This window comes from Pavona decussata, unplaced genomic scaffold (assembly GCF_977016875.1).
Source record: "Pavona decussata unplaced genomic scaffold, jaPavDecu1.1 SCAFFOLD_223, whole genome shotgun sequence".
NCBI lineage: Eukaryota > Metazoa > Cnidaria > Anthozoa > Scleractinia > Agariciidae > Pavona > Pavona decussata.
This window is the reverse complement of record NW_028145628.1, coordinates 2,026,594-2,048,267: the sequence shown is the minus strand read 5'-3', so window position 1 is coordinate 2,048,267 and position 21,674 is coordinate 2,026,594. Positions and strand designations below refer to the sequence as shown.

General features: G+C 38.1%; 2 protein-coding genes across 3 annotated transcripts; one reads left to right on the top strand and one right to left on the bottom strand.

Moving 5' to 3' along the window:
- Positions 1-43: 43 nt before the first annotated feature.
- On the top strand, positions 44-13,987 carry LOC146459098 (NCK-interacting protein with SH3 domain-like). Of its 2 annotated transcripts, XM_085090003.1 has the most exons (14): positions 44-168; positions 811-967; positions 1,988-2,106; positions 3,237-3,499; positions 3,958-4,084; positions 4,812-4,935; positions 5,714-5,887; positions 6,445-6,531; positions 7,238-7,376; positions 8,542-8,622; positions 10,177-10,305; positions 10,891-10,983; positions 11,119-11,291; positions 13,373-13,987. In XM_085090003.1, the coding sequence occupies exons 1-14, from the start codon at positions 149-151 to the stop codon at positions 13,556-13,558; spliced, it is 1,872 nt and encodes a 623-aa protein (XP_084946129.1). In that variant the 5' UTR covers positions 44-148; the 3' UTR covers positions 13,559-13,987. The 2 variants fall into 2 exon arrangements, with proteins under 2 accessions (XP_084946129.1, XP_084946130.1); XM_085090004.1 differs by lacking the exons at positions 44-168; positions 811-967 and having other exon boundaries at positions 1,991-2,106; positions 3,248-3,499.
- A 2,134-nt stretch (positions 13,988-16,121) lies between these two features.
- Positions 16,122-17,822, bottom strand: LOC146459097 (dolichol-phosphate mannosyltransferase subunit 3-like). Its single transcript, XM_085090028.1, has 4 exons — positions 17,168-17,822; positions 17,009-17,038; positions 16,811-16,888; positions 16,122-16,651 (listed from the first exon to the last, which is right to left on the bottom strand). The coding sequence occupies exons 1-4, from the start codon at positions 17,285-17,287 to the stop codon at positions 16,598-16,600; spliced, it is 282 nt and encodes a 93-aa protein (XP_084946154.1). The 5' UTR covers positions 17,288-17,822; the 3' UTR covers positions 16,122-16,597.
- Between the last annotated feature and the right edge of the window lie 3,852 nt (positions 17,823-21,674).

The window sequence follows — 21,674 nt, the reverse complement described above, 5'->3', positions numbered from 1 at the left end:
GAGTTGAACCTTCTGACTCGACCCCAGTCTTCTCTCTTTAAAATACAAGAGAGACGACTTGGTACGAGTCAGCTCGGACTGCGCTGGCCGGGCGGCAAAAGGTTATTTTTGGTGTTCTTCCTTAAAATGTTTTCCCTTAAAATATGACATGTACAAGTCATTATATGACTAGAAATACGTGACTCGCAAAACCTCGCGAAGCTGGGGCTGGGTGGAAAGCCCTCTTTACTCGTATTGTAGCATCGAATGAGGAGATTAAAAGGTTTCTGAACATAGCAACTATTTTGATGAGCATGGTCTTTTCGTAGTTCCACAGGCTAGTTTGCGGTTTGCGGTTAAAAATCTATTTCTGACGAGATGAAATGTACAACGGGCGTAGTTCGATGAATTTATTTCCCACGGAAAATTATTTTACCGCGACCACAAAACGTGTAATTTCTTCAATGCAATCTTTCACAAAAAAGATTTCTGGAAGAAAGGGAAAAGATTCTGGAGAGATTGATCTGGATCCAGGGAATATTGATTAAATTTTATCCGACACGCAAACTTTCCCGATGTATGCAAATTTTGCTGCAGACGACGCCAGACAACCTGACGTCATTCATACTTTGTTTTTCACCGTTGCTAGGCAATATGCGGACACCTTCACGGAAATATATAAACATACATACATACATATATATATATAAATATATGTTCGGCACGAATTTTCACGGCTTAGCTCCCGAGCGCGGCCTTCGGCGGGCCTTCGGCCCGACAAATTTATTAACCTCGCTACGCTCGGGCCTTCGGCCCTCGCTTCGCGAGGAATTACGCAGGGAAAGCTGAAGGAGCTTTGCCTGTCCGTGCAGGAGAACAGTTTTATTTCATCGAGCGTCATGACACAAATTGGTGGAAAATGCGCTCTCAAACTGGTTCAGTTGGTCTTGTTCCTGCATGTTATATGGAGGCTGTTGATAAAGAAACGGTAAAGCAGATATTATAGTATAGCACTAAGCAGTCTTTTTTAGGAAGCAGTGTATTTTCTTACTGATGGCACATCATCACTCAAACTATTGTGGGGCATTAATCTCAAAATGCATTAGTTATATATTAGGAAGGCTGAGAGCTCAAATATTAATAATTTTACAAGCAAATTAAGCTTTCTCATTGTTTTAGATAATTTTCCAGGTGTAATAAGCATAAGATTCTATTAAACTTTAAAGAAGACATAAATGAATAAATGACACAGATTAATTAAAATAAATATTTCTTTTGGATTAAGGTCTAATAATTTTGATGATAGGATAACCAGGATACACTCAAGTAGTTTTCCTAAGGTCTGGTTCACACTGGCAATGGAAGCTGAATTGGAATAGAGTTGGAATCAGAAGAATCTTCTGACCTTGTGTGAATCAATACAACAGAAGTAGAAACGGAAGCCTTGCTTTCATTCAAAATGGTGGAAGGCTGCCATGCATATTTTCTCTATTCTAAATCTTAAGTAAAGGGATTAAGATCGGTTTATTGAGTGAAAGGTGTTAATCACTGCACTGTGTTTCAAGGTGAAATCAAGCACATTGCTCTTAAAATTGCTCTTAAAAATATTTTTTAAGGAAGTGAATTTGGATGATGTCTATTTCAAAGAACCATTTTGACATAAGAGACTTTTTGCAAGGCAAGAAGATCAAACTGTGGTCACTACTGATCGTGACTGACTGTCCACAGTAAAAGGAGGCTTATTTTACATAAAGTTGTCATTGGAAAGCTTTTGATAATTAATTGATGTTAGTGGATGTTCATATTACTGTGCTTCAATAAATAAGACAAATTTGCAGGGAACCTGACTCAGAATTACCATAAAGATTTCAATTGAGATAATTTAATGTTAGGTTTTGTTAAATCATTTTGTTTTTGTCCAGGCATGATTGTGCATATACTGACACACCAGGACCGCACTGGTTTCACCATGTTATTTTAATCTTCTAAGCTTATTTTTTCCTCTTAGGTTGATCCAAATGAGACACAAGCAGTTCTTGCATCTATAGATAGAGCCATTGAAGTCACCCATACACAAGCAGCAAACAATGGAGGTGTCTATACACATGAACAGAGAGCTAATTTGAGGTATGCAAGTTTAACTCACTTTAGACTCTTGAATTTCCACCCAAAAAACCCTTTGATTTATCCCTTTCACTCCCAGGAGTGATCAATATGTAATTTCTCCTTACATTATCAATACAGCGTTAACCAGACAGGGAGAAGGATGAGAATAAAGAAAATCATCAATTAGGTGATATTGTTCAATGATGTAACACCAAATTCTTTGAACTGACTTTAAAAGAAATGTATGGAAGTCAGTAAGGAGAATTAACATTCAGATCATGGGAGTGAAAGTGTTGAGGTGGCAGATGCCTTTTTCCAATAGGGACAGCCAAACTGTCATGTACTATGTTTGCAACATTGTACATTCATCTTAACTTTGAGGCAACTATTTGAATATTAATGTTCTTATGGAGCATGCAAACGGAGCTAAATTTTCAACAAGAAGATAAAAGAGACAGGCAAACTAAAATATTTTGCTGTTTAGCACTCCTATAGGTTCTACTTTTTTCAATTATTCATTGTTTGGCATTGGTTATTTTCTATTTCTTCACTTGCGTGGTGTTATTGGCCTTTAATTAAGTTGCCTTTATTCAAATCACAGTGGTATGGAATGTACCTTCTGTTATTACCATTCAACTGAAAGCTGTAATGAGCAGTACTTTCTTGTTATGCTGTTTAAATTCTGTAAAAGAACAGGTATTTTAAAGTCTGTATAAAATCCTGAAGTGTGACCATTTGAATAAAAGCAGACTAAAAGAAGTACTTTTCTGTGGTGCTGTTTCTGAAAAAAAGTATTAAAAAAATAAATTTGGTTCTTACTTGCAAGCATTCGGATGAAATTATAAAATGCAAGGATGTGTGCAGTAATTTCCTGTGGTTTTATCTATAATTTACCAGCTTTCACGTAAATTTAACGATCAGTGAAAAATATTGAATTTGTACCATCTGTGCTTTAGTTCTGTTTCAAGGTAAATGTAAGGTAGCGTTGTTGTTTTAATTTTTTAACCAGGTTGATTTTAATTTTCCTGTGTTCCAGATCATGGCAATGAACCTGAGAAGAGGGATAGTGAAAAATTAAAAAAACATTTGTTTAAAAGTTTGGAACCAAAGGCAAATGTAAACAACAACATAACATTTCCTTTCTCCCATAGCAAATTACTAGAACACAGAAACCGTCTTCTCTCTGGCAAGATGTCTCCTGGGAAAGCATCACCAAATGCTTCAGATTTTCAGCTTGATAGGTCGAAAAGCAAACCTTTGGATGCAGCACAGGAACCACCAGCACAACCTCGTCGTCCAGCACCTACCCTACCACCTGAGAAGGACAAGAACGAGAAAAAGAAGGAATCTACGAAGAGACGACCAGCACCAGCAGCCCCTGTTTCCACTGTCAAACAAATTACCGAGGCAAAAGGTAAATATAAACAGTCAGAAAGTTTTGATAGATGCAAAATGATTTGGATTTTCTTTACTTGTTCCAGTCTTTATGCACTCATCTGGCATGCATTAAGCCTTTAATTCTTGTTATCAACATCTATATTCGTCCTACTAATCTCTATAATACTTATTGTGGGGATAGTTGAGAGAATTTGTTTGACAATCAATGCATGTTATCTTTGGTGATCATTTTATTTATTCTGACTCATGATATAGTGCTCTTCTAAATCTATGTATAAGCACTCTTTTAGCCAGAAACTAGTTCAGTGGTCACACAGTAGGTATGTCCCCTTATACGTTTTTGAACTTTCCATAGCTTCTGCAAAAACCAGCTATCCACAGAGCCCCAACAATGCGCTTCATTTTAGAAGTTTGTAAGGTTAGTCTTGACTGACTTGTACTCATTAATTAAAAAGTAATAATCTTATTTTTCAGCTGAGATTCCTAACAAGGAGCACTTTGTTACATCATCCCCTCCTGCCATCCCAGAAAGAGCTGATCTTGAGCCTGTTAAAGTACGAGCTGGACTTGCTGCAGAATTATTAGAGCTACTGCGAATCAAGTAAGAAAGTTAAGCATTCATTAAATTGTTTCTTAATCTTTTTGAAGACTGATTGAGCCTGCTCTGCTTTGGTGCATGGCAGATTGTCCATTTCATCAAAATATATTTTCTCTCCACATTGTGTTTGGTGGCTGTTCCACATTGAGCTATCCTCCATCCCAGACACTCTTTTGGTTCATAAATAAAATAAAATAAAATAAAATAAATGGGAATTTCGGTCACACATCCACAGAGTAGCTCTACATTCACTGTTTACGCATTGAATTTGAGTTTGCAAATGATGATTTTTGTGGAGGAAGGTAAACCAGATTAACCGGAGAGAAACCTTTGGAGCATTGACGAGAACCAACAACAAACTCAGCAACATAATTATGGTGTCAACTCTGAGAATTGAACCTGGTCCTCATTGGTGGGAGGTGAATGCTCTTGCCACTGCGCCATCCCTACTCTGAAGGGGATGAGATTGTTGTTGTCATGCAATGTTTCCTCCCCAACGAAAAGGACAGTTAACAGGTGGACAAATGTTTTTAATTTAACTTTATGTAAAAAATGTGGATGAGATGGTTGCCAATCGCTAGCAAAGCAATGTTCACAGCAAGTCTATTTGCTCATTGCCAGCTTTTAATTGAATCCCTAATTTTATTACAAAGAAGATCTTGTGCAAAGTTGTAGCATGAATTGAAGTTTTCTGTGAGCCTTGTGATAAAGAGGATGGTATTTTTTACAGTACAGGTTTGAGTTATGACAAGTCCTATGTCGCAGTACATACAGTGGTGTCACACATACAAGGTTCCATTCCAACAACATCAGATGCCATGACACAGTTATTACAAGATCTTGTACGCCAAAAGGTCAGTACAAGTCGGTTTAAAGTGATGTATTACTAATAATAATATTTTTAATGAAAAACACTTTTGGCTTTGAAATATTGTTCCTGACAATTTTCATAATAACAAAAGATTGAAGTTTCAAGTTCAAGTTCCAAGTTTATTTTTTCCACTATATAAATGAAATTAACAACAAAAAAAAAACGTTACATGACATTTCGATGACTTCATGTCATCGTTGTCAAATGCTGTGAAAGAATTAACATGTCATCGAACCATCATGTAATGCTTTTTTTTTTTGTTAATTTTCCTTTTAAAATAAATCTCAAAATCGATCTTTATAATAAATGAAATTGATGATAAAATAAAGGAGGCGAGGAAGCCCACGAGAAACCACAAGGCTTTTAAATAATGGGCTCCCTCTATCATAATTATATTATTCACAATTTAACAGTAGAATAATGACAAAATCAATGGCAGAGTAGAAATAGAACAGAGCTAAGACATTAATTTAAATTACCTATATTATAAGGCTTAAAAGAAGTGAAAGGCACTTAAGTTTACGTTAAGAGGAGTGCTTTCAGTATTGAAGTGAAAGAGACAATACTTTTTGCATTTTGAATTACAGAGCTAAACTATAACAGTTACTAGAGAATTCTAAACAGAATGTAGAGCCTTGTAGGGCCATCTTGTTTTTCGGAAGCACAGTTTTATGGGCCCCCCTCCCCCCCATTTATACCACCAACCAGGTTCCACTGTATGTCAAAGATTAGTTTATTGGAATTTTTCTAACCATCTTCAGGAATCACGCAGTGAAGATGAGGATGCTTTGCTTCAGTCTCATGATGGCCAACAGCTGATAAGAATTCTTGATGAGTTAACAGAACACAAGGATGATTCACAGCAGAGAACTTGGGCTGTGCACGAAGATGAGGGAATTCTTCATAAGCTGCTCAAAGAGCTTCTAAGTATTTTGGTCAGTACAAAGTCTTTCTTTTATACCGTATTTATTCACCTTTAAGCCGACCTATTTTTTCAGGACCTTTACCTCAGTTTCGGAAAAATTTAATGTAATGTGGTTTTTGACCCCTTAAGCCTCAATAATGTTACCAACATTTAATTTCTCCTTACAAGGTGAATGTTTGATCAGCAAGCATTCAGGTCCCAGTTCTGAATTGCACTTTGAACCATGCAATGAAAAATTTCGTGAATTTGCATATTGTTGTAGGTTATTCAGTATTGCCTCAAATTCGCGAGGTGGGAAAGTCAGGTCAGGTGACAAGATCATCAAATAACATTTAGACTTATAATGACAGCGCATCACTCTAACTTGTTGTAATCATGAAGCAAGAAGTTTGAAATGAAACGGATTTCAAGGATTAATGAACACAAATTGTAAGAGAGCAGATAACTCTACCCAGTTGATAAATCAATATCCAGCGGATAAAATGTACTCCAACCAAAACATTTTATCCGCTGGATGGCGTCTTATCCACTGGATATTCAAGTTACAGTGTATAAATTTCATTGTAGCTGGATGCTGATCCTGCTGTGTGCCGAGCAGTATTGAGGCAGGATGACTATGAATACATCAACATGCTTGTTGTTTACTTTCAAATGGTAAGTGTTCTACCTGGGTGCTTCACTCTGCAATTGTTATGAATGTCTTGTTATTTGATTTTAGATTTGTTCATGTTATTGTTATGCATATTTTCAATGCGACATGAACATTTCTCAGTCGTCTTTTTTTTTGCCTAGTTATAGCATTGTTTGCATTGCTAGCAGTAGAGGACTTGGTTTTGCTGTTTTGTACAAAATGGCTTCCGCAAGTCAGTAACTGATAGATTATCATGATGGTGGTATTGGTGACAGTTCTGCTGATGTTGGTAATGATTATGATGGTGATGATGATGACGATTATGGTGATGATGATAATGATGATGATGATAATGGTTATGGTGTTGATGATGATGGTGGTGATGTTGATGATGACGATGAGAGGATGAAGTCAACTACTGTTGATTCCTGATTGTGATACATGTATCTTGTTAGGTTCACAACAGTTTTCACTTATTGCATTCAATCATGCACATCTCTTCTGTAGTGTTCCCTGCTAGCAGAGGCCTCTTATCCATTGTATTCTCTGAACTGATGGGCATGAGGAAAAGAGACCTCTGCCCTGAGTTTAAATGGCGGTTGAATGGAAGTCCAGGGCAGAGGTCTCTTTTCCTTGCGCTCGTCAGTTCAGCGAATACAATGGAAAAGAGGCCTCTGCTAGCAGAACTGTAGTGTAGAGCTCTAATCCACGTAGTTTTTATAAATATAGGAAGAGAGGCGTTTGCTGCGTCAACAGTTGGTTGAGATTTTTGGATGCATGTGTGGTTTAGAGAAGGAGATTCTGTCCCAGCTGTTGTGTTCTGTCCTACCTTCAGAGCTGGCTATGGACATCATGAACAGAAAAAATGGTAAGGAGTGTTTTGAAAAATTATATTTTAGTGATCCTCACTTTTATTCAAAACCTTGAGCCACGACTGGGCTCTAAAATCAATTATATAAGCTGTTTTCAGGCCTGAAGATTCTGTATGTGAACCGTAATCATCTACACTGTATGCTGGGGAATGAAGTCTTTTGGCTACTTTTTTATCTCTGTTTTCCATGTCACTATTAATATTAATAATAATTGAAGGGCTGAGAGCATAACAGACCTATGTCGCATTCCAGATTGCTTTTTGTTAGTTTGTATGTTTTTGCATGTGCAGGGTCTTGAATTCGTTCAGGAAACAGTTGCCCCAATGTTTTTACTGTTTCTTTGTGCTTTGTTTGCAACAAAAACCTATGATTATGGGCAAGATTTTTGTTAAAGATTGCAGCAACATTTCTTGAAGGAATTCAAGGTTGCATGTAAAAACTCTGGTGAATGTAATCTTAAAAAAAAATGCAAAACAAAAAGTGAACTGAAATGTCATTAAATAAATAAATAAATAAATAAATAAATAAATAAATAAATAAATAAAATAAATAAATAAATGGGAATTTCAGTGGCACATCCACAGAGTGGCTATTCGTCCACTGTTTCCAGGTCGAATTGGAATTTGGAAATGTTGGTTTTGTGGAGGGAGGGACGAGAACCAATGACAAACTCAACCCAGATATGGCGTCAACTCCGGAAATCTAACCCAGGCCACATTGATGGGAGGCGAATGCTCTCACCACTGCGCCATGCCAAAAAGAAAATTAGGTTGGTTGTGCTCCCAGCCCTTCAATTAGAAGAGATCGTCACCTTTGAACTCTCTAACTGTTCCCTTAAAAACCTTACTCAATTTCAGAACAGAGGGCCAAAAATCTTATTCCCATTTTCAGTTCAAACTGCAAAACCTATGACCAAATTTCAAACCAAAACAGCTCAATAACCATACCCATTGGGCCAGCAATAGGTGATTTGCATTGCCGCCATGTTGGTGTAGAAAACAAAGGAAGATAACTCCCCAAAGAGAAAAGTCTAAGTATTGTTCCTGTACACCAACATGGCCGCCATGACATCACTGTATGCTAACCATCAGTAGCTTGCGAATAATATTGATTAACTCCAATAGCATTCAGTTTCACTGTGTGCAATGCTTAATATTACAGATCCTGTGATGCAGTGCCACTGTGCTCTGTTGTTGACTATGGTATTTTCAACTGGAGAATCTGTTCCATTTACTCTGTATGGTAAGTTGATCAGTCTTTTGTAGTGTCATATTATAGTTTACTGATCAAATATTGAATTACACAAGATTTTAGGTTGTCTTCGGTTTTCTTAAGGTTGTTGGTTACTAAAACAAAGATGTTTTTGTGCAGTTTATTACTATAAAATTTATATGTAGGACAAACATGTCTTAGCAAAGAGTGGTGTAATCCAAAACGAAAATTGGGGGTAATCATGCATTTTTCAGAGATAATAAAATAAAATTAATATTAAGCTTCAATTTGGAGAAAAATTGATATGCATTGTTATGTTTAATACAGATCTTTTTAGAATGTATAATTCTAAAAAGCATTTTTAAATATGTTTACAACAATGTATTATGTATATTTCTGAAAGATGCACAGCTACTATTTTCTTGTTAAATTTCAACAGGCCTTCCTAAGGTTTCCCACATAGTGAGAATTAGCTGGAAAAAATACATCTGTATCTGGAGGCACTGTTCTTAAGTGGATATGAGGAATAAGTTGAAGTAGCCTGTCAGCAGTTAATATTTAAAGTACAGTACTTGACATATCATTATTGAAAGGCTGGTTACATAACCAACCTTTAGTGCATAATTTGAGATAGCCTTTTGATGTTTTAGCTTGGGAAGCGTTGCTCAAATGTTTTATCCACTGCTTTTCACTTAATTTTGTGATAAAACAGAAATCTTGCCCATCATCATAGGCTTTTATTTCAAACGAAACGTAAAGCAACAGATCAAACATGGGGGCAACATTTCTTGAAGGAATTGAAGTCCACATAAAAAAAGACAGTGAATCTAAGCTAAAACAATAAAGGGATCTAAAATGCACTACAGCCTGTCGGTTATGCATATTTGAGACCTCTGTGAACAAAGATATGCCATTGATCCTATTCTGGAATTGGAATACATACAGGGATGAAAAGAAAACCCCTATAAGAGGTGTTAAGAGTTACTGGTTGGTAGTGACATAGTTGCTCTTAAGGACGGTGCCTACTTTTGCTACTGCGCATACGTTTTGCGCATCTAGAGATACTCGGGTTTTCTATGGGTGGTGCCTACTAATACAGGGATAATTAATTTTTTGCGTGGTTTAAAACTATGTGGAGAAAGTAGTCAAGGACTCAGCAAGAGCTCTTGGTATCCAAAAGGAAAATTGGGGGGTAATGCATTTTCAGAGATAATAAAGCTTCAATTTGGAAAAAAAACGCCATACATTGCTTTGTATTTAATGGCTTTTTAGAATAATTGTTGCTTAATAATCTCTAAAAAATGCGTGGTTACCCCCAATTTTCTTTTTGGATTCCAATAGCCCTCGCTAAGATCTGCTTTTCCCACATAGTCATAAACCACACAAAAATACTTCTGTATTAGTGGGCACCGTCCTTTTGAATAAATCGTTATTATGTGTCAGAAAAAAGTTTTCAGAAATGTCTTCCCAAAGTTACTTATAAAGAGAAATCTAGTGCTCAGCTATTCCACTTATTCTTATTCTGGAACACAGTCAATCGAACAAAACTTAAGTATTTCTTTATTTTTTTTGTTCTGTAAACAGATCAGATTGATCATTCGTTTGTGGATTTTCTTGTTGAATCCATTGAAAGTGCAGCAGATGACGATAAAGGTGAACAGTTGGTGGACACATTTGTTCCTCTCATCCTTGCATTCAACCAACACTTTGTAGGTATGAATATAAAAAAAACCCCCGCCATTTAACGCCGTACACCCAGAATGTATGTGCTATTGAGTAGTTCCAGAAAATGTCCTTTCTACGCCCCCACCCCCACCCCTTTGGAAATTCCAATTTACCTTCATACTTTCCTTTAAATATTTTACCTTTGAGGGCCTCCCTGGGATTTCCAATCCCTTCTGTGGGAGGGGATAGGGGGTGTCAGTATTGGCTACTTAATAAACAGTTTCCTTCAATATAAATAATAATAAAATAATTCCTATAGTACTTAAATGGAATAAAATATTCCAAAGCACTTTGCAATTAAAAGAATAAGTTAAAAGTATATATACAACAAATATTAGAAACAAAATACAAATAAATGCAGTGCAGTGGGCAGTCATAATCATTGCTGGCAATTTGATGGAATCATTGGCAAAATTAATGCCCATGTCTGAAATCCCAGATACAGTATTCAGATATTTCACCACAGTAGTTCATTTAGTTCAGTAAACTATAACCCTAGTTGGTAATGATCAAAGACTGTACCTATTGGTTAGCTGTTCTAATTTTCTCTGTACATACTGTTTTTGTTGACAGATTTTCAGAGTAATATTGTGATGAGGGTGTTAGCTTCTCGTAGAGTTGCCAAAGTACTGAGTGAAAAAATCATGCTTCTTATAAATAGAGAAGGTTGGTGTAATCAAATGGTTAACGTCTGACTTTTAGCTTTAGTATACGTTTGTTTTTCTTTGTTTTTCTCTTCATTCACTTTCCTGTCAGATTCATTGTCTTTTCCTGGCTAACAGATTTTCATTCATTTAACAGAGGACCCTACAGCGATGTTTCAGTATCCCAGAGCATGCCCTGACTCTGTGCTGAAGTTTCTCACGGATATCTTTTCTTCTCGAGACACGTCCGATTTCTTCTACACATCAGACATGATGATATTGATCGAGATTGTCTTGCGTCAATTAACTGATCTTTCACCTGGGGCAGGGGTGAGTTAGCCATTGTAAAAAATCATTATACAGTGCTGTCAAACCTCCATGTGTGACCACCTCCCATAAGTAACCACCTGCCCAAGACACCAAAATAATGTTTCCCAGTCAAAGCCTTATAATAATATTGTAAATGGTGAAGTTGCACAAGAGCCTAAGTGGCCCATACGGCCGGAGCTTAGCCCAGTTTCTGTGGCATAAAGCAACTAGGAATATTGCTACTCCGCCCTGGATGGGGTGGTAGTCCATCGCAGGGTTACCCCCAGCAGTATGCCGCTGGTACCCATTTATACACCTGGGTGAAGAGAGACAATGTGGAGCAAAAATTTCTTGTCTAAGGAAACAACACAGCAATAAAGAGACCAACCTGGCCTCGAACCATCAACCCTCAGATCCTCCGACCATCCGATCGAAAGTCCAACGCGCTAACCACTACACCACTGCGCCTCCATTATAATAATATTGTAACCTCCTGTAAATGGTCACCTCTCATAAACAATCGTGACCACTTTTTAAGGGGACAGCGTTATAATTTTTTCTTGTAAGCGACCACAATTCCATGAAAAGATGATTGCATAACAAAAAAACTAAAAATTAAAACTTTGGTTAGATTTTGTGAGAAATACAAAATAAAATTTATTGATATCAAATAAAATGAAAGCTACTCAAGTGCCTACAAAGCTGGTTTATTTTTTATTAAGGGGTGTATATTTGTTTGCTTCAATGGCTCACTAGTGTGAAGCACAATGGAAACATAAAATCTTACCTTCCTCCTTGATTAACCACCCCTTCATTTTTTGTAACTTTTTCCTCTTTCTTACATTTTTAAGACCAAGTCACCATTTGACAAGAAACTATGTGCTGAGATCTGCAAATTAAGCGGATCATGTGTACTATGGGTGGTCTCGGTCGATATGTCGACCGATATATCGCCCAACTATCGGCCGACTATCGGTCGCTAGTCGGTCGATATATCGACCGATAGTCTACCGATATATTGGTCGACAGTCGACCGATGTATCGGTCGACAAATCGATGGGTATTTAGCGATCGACTGTCGGTGAAGTATCGGTAGATTGTCGGTCAAATATCAGTCAAATATCGGTCGAATATCGGTCAACTATCGGTCAACTATCAGCCGAGTATTGGTCAAGTATCGTTTAGCCAACGTACCTGAAAAAGTATATATAAAAAGCGAGCAAACCTCAGCGGATTTAAGTTCAGATCATTGCTAGACAGTCTCTCTTTCGCCCAAAATTTACCGGCGAGCGAACGAAAATAATTTTGCGAGTGCCATTACTAGAACCTACCTGAGAACGGCGAAGCCGCGATTGATTGGCAAATAGCGTGGGCGCCAGTACGAGCTGGCGCCTGTGCTATTTGTCGATCGCGGTGTCTAGTAATGGCAAAATTATTTTTGTTTGCTCGCCGGTAAATTTTGTGCGAAAGAGAGACGAGCAGTCTAGCTCATTGCAGGAGACAAGGTCCAAAGAGAAGACATGACTTCTTTTTAATCAAACGCATTTTGGAAGATTTCGACAAGGCGTAATATATTTTGAGCGACATAATTTTGGGCCTCAAAATTATTAGTTGAGTATCGGTCAAGTATCGGTCGATGATCGGTCAAGTATCGGTCAAGCATCGGTCAAGTGTCGGTCCGTTGTCGGTCAAATATTGATGATCTTAGTTTATATCGGTCGACGTATTTATTCGTCGATTATCGATCGACTGTCGACCGACTATTGGTCGACTGTCGACCGATAGCCGGTCGACAGTCGACCGATAGTTGACTGACTATCGACCGATATATCGGTCGATAGTCGGTCGATGTATCGGTCGACATATCGACCAAGACCACCTATAGTACACATGATCCAATTAAGCTATAGTTTAGGGGTATACCCAGTGTAAACAAGAGGTGAGATGTATTTTAAGGTTTTTATTTTCTCATTTTAAACACTTTTCATTCTTTTCTGTTATGTCCTTTGTTTTGGCTGGAATGATTTATACAATGCCCCAGATAAAACCTTTTAATTGGTGTATGCCTTCAATATAACATGTTTTCTATTTTTTTTCCGCAGATGAGGACTGAATATATTTCATTACTGCACTTAATATTGCTGAATTCTAATTACAGTGAGCGTAAACATCAAGCTAGAGAACTGTTAGTTTGTCTCAATAGAATCAGCAATGAGGAAGATAAGGACAGTGAACAAGACAAGCTCATTGTTCAAGAAATACTCAAAAACTCTGCAAAATATTTTTAATATTGGGAATCTCTGTGAAGCTCTCAGAGAGATTTTGTTAAACTTACGAGCTGTAGAGTTAAATTTTCCAGATATTGTAAAACCTGCAAGTGGAGGTTGCTGGAATTTTATTTATCCATTAGTTATCTTTACCCCCCCCCAAACCCCCCATCCTTGGAATTCCAGTTTCCAGATTACCCCTCACCCCCTTCCCCCTAAAAATAGTACAGCCATCTTAGTTCATTATGGCCCTGTTGACTCTTTCTTGAAGCTTTTAATTAGCCCCCCCCCCCCTCCACAATATTTCACCAGCCCTCCCCATGCTGCAAAGAAACGCTTGTTACGAAAAATAACAAAAAGGAGAGAACACTGAAGATGCGCAATTAATATTTTGACTGTATTAGAATTTCTTATTTGCACTGTGAATAAAATATTAATATATTTATGGTTCTAAGTCTTCCATTTGTTGCAAAATGTGCAAATTTAATATTTTGGCTCTATTAGAATTTCATTTGGTTTCCCACACAGTCATGTTTAGGGAAGTCATAATTACATTCCTCGCCACAAATAATAGGCTCGATTACCAGCCACTGTTCAGTAAATGAGCCCATACTCATCCCAAGAGAGGAAAGCCATTCCCAAGCGAGGAGTGGATTTTGATCCTACACAGAAAATCAACTTCCCTAAAAATGATTGTGTGGGAGACCAGTTGCCATATAATATTATTATATGATTAAGATAAATATATTTGTGGTCTCATCTCCCAGTTGTTACTTAACAATATTATTCCATGAGTGCACGTTGGATATCAGATGATAGATAGCCAACAACTCGTTGGCTATAATCTTACCACGTCCAAAAAGTGCGAGTGGAATAATTGTTTTATGAAAAACACCTACAAAAAAATTGCTAGATCTTGCTGATTTCGCTTTGCAAGAAAAGCCAGAAGGTAAATTTAATAGTCGCTATTTCCAATGACCATGACCGTTTAACCAATAAAAGTGCTGGAATTGCTGTATCCAGTGACCATGTTTTTGAATGTAAACAATAATTGTTTATATTATCAAATGCAGAATACCATGCCGTCATGCACCTCGTTACATGGGTTAAAATAGTGAAATAAGCAATTTTAACTCGTGAATGTGCGCATGCGCAATGAACGAGTTATAGCGATGGTGGACTTTTGACTTGGTTGGTTGGTTCTGTCGTTAACTTTCGGGCATGCGCAGTGAATGATCGAGTTTTAAATTCAATAAGTGGAAAAACGTGAAAACTCTTTGTTCAGGCACATCAGGATATTCTTATTCAATCTGTAGACAATAATTTGACAATCAGTCACTGCAAGAATGGAGATTTTTCGTTTAATCTGAGCAAAGTTAGCAATGGCTATTGGAATCGAAAAGGAAAATTGGGGGTAACCACGCATTTTTCAGAGATAATTAAGCAACAATAATTAGAAAAAAAAAACAACAGTAAAATACAAAGAAATGTATGGCATTTTTTTCCATACTGAAGCTTTGTTATCTCTGAAAAATGCATGGTTACCCTCAATTTTCTTTTTGGATACCAACAGCACTTGCTAAGTTCTGGTTTCTCCACATGGTTTAAAACCATGCAAAAATATCTTTGTATTAGTAGGCACGACCCATAGGAAACCAGAATATCTTGAGATGCACAGAACATATGTGCAGAAAGAAAAGTAGGCATCAGCTATACTAGATCCCCCTCCAATTTCCTCTGATATTTTAGGTTCCTCCCTTCCCATGAGCTCAAACATAACATGCTTGTGCTTACACTAAAGCCAGGCAGATAATGATACTAAATACTTGCTAAACTATATCACCGACACAAGCTAAGGGTTTCCACAAAATTCAAAAACTCATAATAATTTATAAGCCCATTGACTTATCGAATGGTCAATAATACATCATGTGCAGTGACTTTATATCGATAAACCTCCTCCTTATCAGTATGTGGTGTTTTATCAGCTGATAAAACACTCCTCATTAGTATGCGGTGTTTTTGTCGTATACTAATTTCCAACGTTCAGAAAAGCATAGTATTATTATGAATTCTAATGACAAGCTTTTCCAGGAATGTTTTTGAAGCCGTGCAAAAGACTCACAGCACCTGTTTTATTGGGTCTAAAACCACTTGGCTGCACCTCGTTTTTTTAAACACTACATAATGATAATTCGCATTAAGAGATTTGCTGAAGCATATAACAGCAAAAACAAACGATAAGATGTGACGTTTTGGAGTCGTCAAGACTCCATTTTCAAGGGAACTACATGTATGTACTGTAACAGATCGCGCTTTAAAATGTAATTTGCATGATCTGTAACATAGTTCCCTTGAAAATGGAGTCATGATCACTCCGAAACGTCGAATGTTATCGTTTGCTTTTGCTCTTATATAATGACAAATTATTGCAAGAAATATTAGTTCTCTTGTTCACCAAGCATCTGGTTTTGTCATGATACATATATTAAAGAAATTCTGCTATTATTTTGTATTGTATGGGAAGTGCAGTTGCAGTTGCACAATGGACACGCTCACTTTCCATAGTCAAATAACCATGTAATCTTAACAAAATGTAATATTTTTTAATTCAATTCATCATCCCTATTGAAATTATAATTTCTTTGCCATTGAAAATGTCCTTTCATGGTTTCGTACTTACAGTATGTTTTCAATTTTCGGTTACACTGTCTTTATCTTACAACATTTCTAAACAGTCTTGACTGACATCATAATCAATTCTTGGGGGGGGGGAGGGGACAAAATGCTGTCAGACAGGGCGGGGTAGAGAGGGCATGTGTGTTAAAACTGACTACTGTCAATAACTAAGCCTTGAGCCTTAGCCTGGTTTTCATTTGTGAAATAGGCATACATGTAAACACAAGCCACATATTAAGTGAGTCAGACCAGTGTTGATCTGTTCTGACAAAAATGCCAAATGAGTAATGGCTAATGTTTGTTTCACAAGTGAAAACCAGCACCAAGAAGTGGATAATAATTCTAATTCTTCAGCTTCATAATGAGATATTAAACTGAATGTCAGTCAAATTTGAATCCTTTTCTTGTCAAGTCTTCTCTTGCATCTTTTATCTCCTACAAAGAGAGTGAGTGAGTAAGTAACTAACTTTATTTGAGTGTCATGAACACAGTTCAACGAAGGTGTTTCCCTGGTTACACCAACAACCTTGAAAGAATTCTAGAAAGGGATACTGCACACTGAGTCTAAAACGCAGAGAGATTTAAGCTTCTCACCTGTTTTAACGACTCGGAAGCTTCTACACAGTCATTGAAAGTTGCTACACGGTATCCTATTGTTGCTAAGGAATAACACTGCAAAGAAATTATAAAATTATTATCTGCAAACAGTTCTCTTTGCTGTGATCTTTTTGTATGTAGCCCCTTGTAGCTACAGTTTTCAAGAAAGACAAATTGAAGATTGTATTTACTCACTCCAAATATGATCAGCGCATAAACGGGCATCTGTAAAAGGAAATGAAATGCTTTAGGGGAGAATAATTACTGCATTTAAGTTTATATCTTTGATTGCCGAGCCCGCATGCCAGCTCAAATGTGGGAGATTCTCTTGAACTTCCGATCTACGATTCTTACCGGCCATATGATCTCCTTTGCCTTGTAAGATATTTTAACAGGAAGGATATCTGCTAGAAGTGTAATCCAGATCGAGAAGGCAATCCCAACGAATATAATCCACTCAGTCAGTTTCGTCATCTTGAAAGAGACACTTACAAGGAACGACAAGAAACGACCACAAGAAACAAGGGTGGCGTGTTCAGGTTTGGTCAGCGGCTTGTCCCATTGACAACTGATACGAAGTGTAAGAGTGTAAGAGATGAGTAATTATTTCACTTCCGATTCCGTTTGGGCTCTGGGACGAGACCTCACATCTAGACGATTGTCATCATGAAGTTGGGTACAAGCTGAAGTGCTATGTACTACCACTGTCTCCCGGCAAAACCAACATCTGAGAAATGACTACAAAATTGCAGGAAACCCTTCAGCAGGGAGGGAGGGGGGCAGGGATGGCACAGTGGTGTAAGCACTCACCTCCCACCAATGTGGCCCAGATTCGAGTTTTTTGTTGGTTCTCATCGTTGCTCCAGGGGTTTTTCTCTGCATTTGGGTACACTGAGTTTGCTTCCCCACTTTCAAATAGGCCTTATCACGGTTTTCGACGCCATTTTGACGGGTAGGCAAACAGGCTTGAAATAACAGTGTTTGTATGGAAATCCGATGTCAAATAATTTTCATAAAACATCGCTTCTGAAAACTTCATGAATTGGAAACTTTTGGCACTAGGAAAAGGATTTTAAGAACAAACTTAGAGGGATCTCCTCTATCCCCCTCCCGCCCCCCCCCCCCCTCCCCCCTAAGAGAGCTTGCTCGCAGGCTAGCTGTGCCAGCGAGCAAGACTTTTAAGGTAGTCCTGGAGGAAAGCTTGACCTTTTTTGATTGCCCTAACTGAAAATCCCAGCCCAGCCAGCTGTAAAAGTGTGATGTCTGTTAACTAGCCAGCAAGCAAGTCAGTTGTAGGTACGAAGCATCTTCCTGAGACTTAAATGTGTTTAGATATTTTTGTGTCATCGGCGAACATGGCAAACATGTCTTGTCGGGGACAAGGTATCGGAAAGCAACGCGGAACCATCTCCAGCTGGCATAAGCGAACCGCGGGCCGAAATCTCGTGGTGCATTGTCTTGGTTCAACGCTCCGGCAAAGTGCCCAGAGGTACCGCTGTCGGCTGTATTTTTCTCTCTTTTTCAGCCATTTTGATATTAAGGCTGGCAAGTCGCCCAAAGACATCGTAGACATCGATCCCCCTCCACCACTCAACGTACCCTGACTAGGGCCCCCCTTGGTAGTTTAGACACTCTCCCCAGGTTGCGTTTGCCTTTACAAACTGATGGCGGGAGTTCGACCGAAGCGTTCCACGGAAAAATAGTGGACTGCGAACAGTCTACTTGCAATCATACCCTTTCTAGGACGGGTCCAGGACAGACTCGCTTGAAATTATGTACCTTGTTCAGGGCAGAGGGGCCAAAAACTATACCCTATCCAGCGGCACGTCCCCGTATAGCCCATGGGAGACAGTGTTACAGCCCGGCGAAAAGTCAAATACTTCATTTTACGAGCTTAATTGACAAGGGTTCTGGCAGGCAGGAAAAGCAAACGAGACATTTTTTTACCCAGCTAGAACCAGTGTTTAAATAAAAATTCTCAGCAAACTAGATATGTAGGAACGTTCCAGCCAGTTAACCCTCTAATATTTTCAGCTCCCAGCTAGCTCTATTCCAGCCTGCAGAGCGGGTTTTTCGTCGAACAGCCCCATCAGTTACTCCTGGTATTTGACCTCGTACTTATAGTGTAATATCTTCTTGTTCTCGGGTATGCAAAAAGACTGTGCTATATAATCCGCAATCATTCCCAAATTTTGATCTAGGTTAGAGGGACGAGAACGCGATTTTGGAGATGCACAGAAAATAATGGAAGTCCACAAGAACTTTGCTGAAATTATGTCTCCGTAACATTGGCCGTGACCAAAAAACTTCCGAAGAAAACAGCTCCCCGTTTAAGAGAGAATATGGGATCATTAAATTCATGAAAAAAAACTGAATAGTTGAGCCCAGTCCAACAGTTTGGTTTACAAAAGGAGAATTCTTCCAGCCTCCAACCAGCCAGCACTCAATACCGAAATACGGTTGTGAATCACAGCAAGATGTAATGTAACCGTAACCAGAATTGTCATCAACTTTTACTCATGTAAGAGTTAGAATACAAACAACGTGGAACTCCCACAAGCGTTTCTAGTGAGAATAGGTCATCGTCGATCAGCCACAAGTTTAAGGCTTGGTGTCGTTACATCACCTGGGCTTCAGAAGCCCGATTGTCATGGGAGGACAAGGTGGGGCGCGATAACTTCCCCCACTCTACTCCAGACGGGGACTACCCCTGTCTAAATGCGTTCTAAAATCGTGTTGTGAAAAACTGCTAAAAATATTGGCATGAAGGGTGGTTTTTTAAAAAAAATTCCAATCTTGAGACTTGGGTATCAAGTGGGATTGTTCCTAGCTAGTCTAATTCTCCTGCCGCTTTCTTTCTAACTCATTGAACTTTAGTGTAGAATGTATATTGAATTAAAGTCTCGAATGTACATTTGAATAAATATAAGTTTCGAATATACGCTTTAAAAGGACTCATCTATTGCACTTTGCGTAAAGTAATACTGCTCTATTGCATCGACAGCTGGCTAGCTATAAACAGACAGCAGCGGACTTCCGATGAACGTATTAAATTGTAACCGATATACATGTACTAAAGAAATACGCTTTATATCAGGGTATCCATTGACAAGGAACTTAACCATCACTGTATATGCTCAAGATATGGGGAAAGTTATAACAGTTTCACCCCACGCGAGGGGAATTTTTCTTTGATCTTGTGATGTCTGACACGAGGGCAAACTACCCAGAAGAATCCACTCATTCAGTGCCGTTCAGTCGTCTCTCAAGCGACTCCACTTTACCTTTGGTCTCAATGTCGTAGTCAGGAATATAATCTAAGGCATCAGAATCGATTGAACACTCAGAATTTGGACTACTCATGACATTTCTCACTCGTAATAAGTAAGCAGGAGAAATGTGGAAAATGGTCACGACCAATGAAGAAACAACCCGGTTCTCCGGCGGACGTCAATTTGTTAGGACCCAGATCTCTCACAGCGCGGTAGTGAACGAGAACATCGATAGCAACGTGAGGATTTTAAGAATTTTCTTAATTTTTGTATTGAGCATCTCCAAGTCGTTCATATTTTGTCATAATGCAAAAAAAAAAAATGTAGGGGTTAGGGCAGTTTAAGGTCAGTTACGTGATGTTCGATTGCAAAGACCCTTTCAGAAACGACGCCCACTAGTTTTGCGGCAGCCCTCGTAAACCTTGCGCGCAATAGCTTGGTAAGATATTGTAATCGCTTCCTTGGATGAAATTATTTTGTGCTTACTCCAAGAACAACGGTAAGCCATCTGACTTCACTTCACGCGATTTTCAGGGGGTATATTAGCCTGATCGGGCTCGTTATACATGACTGCAGTAAACTTCCCTGATTTGGGTTTGTCTGTCGGGTCTTCCTACACCAAATATTGAAATGCTCCTTTCAATGTTTACTTTTCAGTTTGAGTTTCAAGGTTAAATCACCCTGAAAAACGTTTTAAAAAGCACTTTGTTGCTGGAAACCGTGCCTTCAGCTGTAGAGGACATCAGAGTTCAGAAGGGAAGCCTGAACAAAGAGTCGTTACTAACAACCAGTCACTTAATTAATTAGTGAGCATGTTACATAAAAATTGTTATCACTTTAAGAAACCACAATATTTATTTATTTATTTATTTATTTATTTATTTGCCCAAGATCAACAACTCTTACAATATTTTATTAATCACTGTAGTGACAGTATTGAGCAGGAAGTCTAGCAGAAGCCTTTGTAGGCTTATCGAGGAGACCCCCCTTACTGTTACTAATAACTCAGGCAATATATGAAATTATATCTATGTTAAATTATAAATTCCTATAATAAAACAAAAAAAAACCTTTTTGCTCTCGGGAGTTCTGTTATTTTTAGTGAGTATCGTTTTAGTGAGCAAATCAATTTCTTTCAACCCAATCCGCAGGCTCGTTTCGAAAATTATCGGATATATTTGTACAAAGCGGAACTCTAGACGGCCTACTAAAAAATCCGCTAGGGCTCTGGGAACTAGAATGACTCTTGGTGGGTTCCTTTATTTTATTTGCATGATTTCTTTTTTTGTCGCGTGGTTTCTTTTCAATTTTTGTGGTTTCTTTTTGTCTCCATGTCTTTACTTTCATGGTTCTTTTTTCATTGGCGTGGTTTCATTTTATTTGCGTGGTTTCATTTTTGTCTGCGTGTTTTCTTTTATATTTGCGTGGTTTCATTTTTATTTGCGTGATTTGCATGGTTTCATTTTTATTTGCGTGTTTTCTTTTTTATTTGCGTGGTTTGCGTGGTTTCATTTTTGTTTGCGTGTTTTCTTTTTTATTTGCGTGATTTCTTTTATGTTTGCAGCGTGTCCCTTGTAGGCCATCACAAC